General features: G+C 33.9%; 1 protein-coding gene across 1 annotated transcript; it reads right to left on the reverse strand.

Moving 5' to 3' along the window:
- Nucleotides 1-1,103: 1,103 nt before the first annotated feature.
- On the reverse strand, nt 1,104-5,139 carry LOC107896751 (probable serine/threonine-protein kinase WNK5). The gene is made up of 7 exons (XM_016822015.2): nt 4,152-5,139; nt 3,408-3,673; nt 3,099-3,322; nt 2,863-3,020; nt 2,457-2,772; nt 1,924-2,259; nt 1,104-1,837 (listed from the first exon to the last, which is right to left on the reverse strand). The coding sequence occupies exons 1-7, from the start codon at nt 4,239-4,241 to the stop codon at nt 1,446-1,448; spliced, it is 1,782 nt and encodes a 593-aa protein (XP_016677504.2). The 5' UTR covers nt 4,242-5,139; the 3' UTR covers nt 1,104-1,445.
- Nucleotides 5,140-5,674: the final 535 nt, after the last annotated feature.

The following is a 5,674-nucleotide window of genomic DNA, read 5'->3' on the forward strand; positions in this document are numbered from 1 at the left end:
TCATCCATTATTAATTTCAATTTCACTGTTATAGTATTTAATCTCACCACTATAGTGGTTAATTTCATCATCACCGTTATTTTTAACCTCAACGAAGATAATCTCATCACCGAGCTTTAATTTCATACCCTTTTCATAGCCATGTGGTACAATGACAAATGTCTCCTTTTTATTATTATTTATTTATTTTCATTGTTTTTATATGTACTCTTTTCAACTACAAAATCATTAAGATTACTATTTAATTTTAAATGCGATAGAATCAAATTTTAATTTAAATATATTTTAAATATTTTAAATTTAACTAAATAAATATATCAATTTTTTATTGAAAATAAATAAGTATTATATTACTATCAATATTTCAAATTACATGCTTGTTAATAATAAATTAGATTTTGTTAATAAAAAATATAACTGCAAAATTTTAAAAAAAATTATTTTTTGAAGTTTTATTACAAAGTTGGCCCCTAAATTATATCAATTTTCTCATTTAAGTACTTAAAGTTTTTTGTTGTAAAAAATAGTACCTAAACTATCATAATCAATTTCGTCTTACTTTACCAAAAAGTATATAATGTTTAGGGTAAATTAAAACAAATTTTTTTTGTTCAAAGTCGAAATTAAATAATTCAAGTACCACTTTTGAAAAAAAATAAAATTTAAGCATCGAAGTAGTAAAAATAGCATAATTCAAGAACCAATTTTGCATTTAAACCTTTATTTAGTGGAGATAATTTTGAAATTTACCATCAAACTTTCACACCATTTAATTATTATTATTATTATTTAACATATACAAACATTAATATTCACACTTAAAATCACATTGTATTGGAAATTGGAATCTTATCAAGAGAAAGTACCTAATGCCACCATCCACCTTGAATGATAATTCCACCTTTAGCTTCTTCTTTTTTCTTACTCTTTTTTCTTACAAAGTAGATTGTAGTAGTTTTGGCTAAAAGAAGAGGCTATAAATGTTGAAATTCAGATATCAAATCAATCTATTGACATAATACCACTTCAGGTGATCGCTTGAACCCTTTTTTTAGAGCAAAGAAAGAGGCAATTATAAGTGATTTATGTAGCCAAAAACAAGGTTGAAAGCAATCTGTATATTTCATGTATCCAGTAAAAGATTCATATGCAGATTGCAGGCGCATCATATACATACAAGCATGGTAGTTCTACTACAACAACAATAAAGTTTTCTCAATCCATAAATATGGTGATGTTTTAGGGAATACTTGGTTCATAGTCTTCAACATATCTGCAACCTGCGTTAGTTATTACACTATACCAGATTGAGGACTCAGATTTTGTACACCATCACCACTGAAAGTCTAAAAGCATATTAACACAGAGATTAATGGGACCTTTACCACCTAAATCTCCCATGAAATCTTCGACATGATCTTCAAATCCTTCCGTTTCCTACTTATTCAAGATATCTTGCCTGAAACTTCTCCCAGCTCTTGATATCCAATGTTCTCCACTGCTCCAACGGTCTTGAATAAGCGCCTCTTGTTTATCTCTGCCATTACCATTTGGTGCAGCAATTTGCTGCGTATGTCCACGAGTGAACGAACCTTTGTTAGCTTCCGATGGCCATTTAAGTGAGAAGACCTCCATGAATCAAGTTGTGCATCACACTGTTCGTAGCTGTGAGCAGTCATGCTCTCTGATGGACAAAATCGTGTAGATTTAAGACCCTTTGGAATGCAGGGGTGCTCCCCTTGATGTAGACTCGAATCAAAGTCTTCATAATTCATTGTAGAGTACTGGAAGGAGTTCATAGAGCAACTGGAACTTGCATCATCATTGCTGAATAAATCTGCAAAAATGAACAAATCTTGTCAAATGTAGGACAGCCTAGATACATATATGCATGCAATATTTTCTAACAAAGATTATATGTACCCTGTGGCCAATTGCACTTGGAAGTCACACTTTTCCCGTGAGAAAATTGTGCTTCGTAGGAAGAATGGGAGAAGGTGGCATAGAAAGGGTGGCAGATTTCATTTTGGGCATCATCTTCGTCCTCATCTTCGTACTTAAAGCTGTGCTGATGGTAGACTTGAGAGGAGCCCCAGTCTTTCCAAGTTGGGACAAGAGAAGATATTTCCTCTTCTATCATATCAGCAATCTCCAATGGCTCCCAGTCATTGATATCCAATTCTTTTACCATCTCCAAGGCAACATCAATTGCAGTGTCATTCACTATGTCAAAAGGAAAATAGATATTCCGAGCTTGACCTGGAAGAAGGGAAATTATTGATTAAGAATGTTGAAGGCACACTAAATATGAAATTTTGCAGGCTGTTAATGGAAATTGATCCATGTTTTAAAGGAAGAAGGCTATTTTTCAATATTTCAGTCGCTTAGGATCGATGAACTTCTCCAGCGTCCATGCAATAGTACCCCAATATAATTACAAGAAGCTTAAGAAGTACCTTCCTTGTCTGTAATCTGTACTTTGAGAAAAATTGTGTCATCTTCAGGATCCATTGTGCCAGTTATTGACATATCAGTACTCCTTGTCGGATCAGCCTGCAAAGAAGGCGCTAGCTCTGCAACTGGGCCGTTTTGAGTTAGCTTTTGGCTCAGGACTCTTGGGACAGACAGCAGATTCCCTTCATTAGAGGCCAAAAATGGATCAAGCAAGAGTTCATGAGCAGGCAACCTCTTGGAAACGTTCTCCAGGCACTTTCCGATAAACCTCCGGGCTTCCTCATCTTGAATCCTATAGAATGCCTCTGGCAACTTTCCCTAGAGAGTTAAGAAGGAACACAGAACAGACATGTCTTAGATTAATTCAACTGTTGATTGTTGGAATTAATGAACCTGGATATAACTCACGGAAGTCACTTTCTTGTAGATTTGAGCAGGATTGGAACACTCGCTATACGGGTATTCAGAGGTAAGCATCTCTAATACACACATTCCAAAGGAGTATATATCTACTAGCTCATTGTAATCCTCTTCATACAGTTCTGGTGCCATAAATTCAGGGGTCCCTGGTGTCGTGTGCAAGTTAGAAGAAATTAACATACAAAGATATAAACTTAGGCAGATGATAGCAATTTAGAGCATACCTATGACACTATGGGCATGTTGTGAGCCACGAAGGATGGCAGCTAGTCCAAGATCGCCGATCTTGACCTGTCCAAGGTGGCCATTGACAAAGATATTGTCACACTTAAGATCTCTATGGATCACCGGAGGATCATGGCCATGTAGATAAGCTAGACCCTGCAGAATTTGGCAAGCCCAGCTCTTAACCGCTCGCATGTCGATGCGCGGGTATTTCTGTCTATACCTATATTTACATCAAACATGCAAAAGTTTACACCTAAAACAACAGGAATGTAACTTTTTCAATAGATAGGAAAGTCTTATATTACTCTCGAAGTGTGCCAGATGTGAACATCTCAGTGATGAAGTTGAAAGTTCTACGATTGATATCAACCCAAGATGTGTAGAATCGAATAATGGAATCGTGTTTAAGATTCTTGAGAAGGTGGACCTCGGAATAAAGACGCTGCAATTCCTCCGGTGAACGGAAGACATCGTTAAGCTTCACTTGATTCCAGGCCACCTCCATTCCAAGGGCCTCATCGAATGCCCTATACACTGTCTTCATAGCTCCTTTACCAAGAATCTCTCTGAACTGCAGACAAAATTCCCATGTACAGTCACAGTTTCAATCATTTTAAAGCTTAAACAATGCATATAAATATTTGATATGATCATCAAAACCTATTTCCCAGATTTTACAGGAAATTTGAAAGAATCTCCATACGACCATATCGAAAGGCCGTTGACCAAAGGAATGGATCAAACAAAGTTCCATTTTATAAATAATCTTATAGAACATCTTTAATCACATACTATATATACATACAGTATCAAATAAATTTCTGAGATCTCCGACTATTCATCCTAACATAACATCAAAGAATTACCAAAACCCCACATCTCAAAAAGAAAAGTCAACATGGCATGTAATTATCCATTATCATTGCAAAAGATATTAGAGTTATTCCTACTGAAAGTTTGATATTGGAATTCATGCATCAATGAAAAGGTAAAAAGGATTTTAAAGTGAATGAAGAAAAGGATTTTAAAGTGAATGAAGAAAAGCTTACACGTCCGTACCGACCAGAGGGATCGGTTTCAACGTATCCATGCTGGGATTTAACTCCATCAACACATCCCCCTAGACGTGTTTGGTACATGGTCTGAGAAATCAGGTACCGTCCGAAACCTCTCGGGGGCTTATTCTAATATCTATATATATATTGAGAACAAAAATACTAAACTTTATCTAGCTATTATAGAATAACTCAAGAACAAGGCAGCAAATGGAATTAACGGGGAGTGGAAAAAAACAAAGAAAATTTATGGTGTGCTAGATGATCCGAGGCTTTCCTTCATGATTTTCGTAGGAGAAAACACCAAATAATAACCAAAAGAGCCTTGAGTAATCGACGCTAAGCATAATCCAAGCCATTTCCACAACTGCATGTGAGAAGTCGTAGTAGTTCTTGGAAACCATTTAGTCTTTTGGAAAGCGAAACACGAGATTCAATAATATATATAAGTCTAGAGATACTGTCGAAGAAGATTTTTAGAGCAAAAAGAAAAGAACCCAAAGCCAAAAACAATGGTTCGGATCGATAGAGAGGGGGAAAAGAGAGAATATTTGGAATCAGCCAATATAGTAAATTAAAAAACAAAAAAAAGGCTTTTGATTATGCAAATGGTGTCGAATCCTGAGTTAAGTGGATGAACAAAGATTCTAAAACCGGAGAAGATTTTGGTAAGTGGGAGTTTGATTTCGGGAAGAAACTAGACTTCTAAACTTGAAAAACCTATGGCTACGCTTTGACATCACCATTTGTGGTGGAGAAACCTATCCCAAGAATATAAATTAGGGGTTTAGATAAACTGAAAGATCAAAAGACAGAGTTGCAGAAGAAGAAGAAGAAGAAGAAAACAAGTATGGCGATGAAGGGTTGGTGGCGAAACTGAAACAATACAAAAAAAAAAAAAGAGGATGAGAAGCTGATTTGATGACAGTTTGTATTTGGTACAGTGCGCTGCCCTCTTAGCACAGCTCAGCTGACGCAATTTGACAAAGTCTAATTAATGACCCTTAATAATGCTTACATTATAATTAAACCAGATGTAACAAAATAAAAATAAAAATAGTCTCATTTTTGCATTGCTTAAATTTATTATATTTAAACAATGTTACACCGGTTCAAACAGTATAATCCTGTATAAAAAAATATTTAACAAATTTATAGATAATATAAAATTTTGAGAAATATTGCCGCTCAAATATATATATATGTGATATTAAAATAATTTCTAAACAGTATTAAAATATCATTACAAAAAAAAATATCATCATATTTATTAAAGTACACAGTAATTATATATTTGTTTCTTATATGATTTATATTTCATTTTTAAAATTGTGAATTAATATAGGCTTTTTATTTTTTAATTTTGTTTTTTAAATAAATTTTAATTTTAATTTTTTTAAAAGCAATGTTTTGATTTTTATAAAATTTATATATAAAACAAAATGCTATAAAATCATTTTAATAGATGATGAATTAGTCAACATACTTCTCAAAACACTTCATTTTTATTACTATTT

The sequence above is a fragment of the Gossypium hirsutum genome, chromosome A10 (assembly GCF_007990345.1).
Source record: "Gossypium hirsutum isolate 1008001.06 chromosome A10, Gossypium_hirsutum_v2.1, whole genome shotgun sequence".
Taxonomy (NCBI): Eukaryota; Viridiplantae; Streptophyta; class Magnoliopsida; order Malvales; family Malvaceae; genus Gossypium; species Gossypium hirsutum.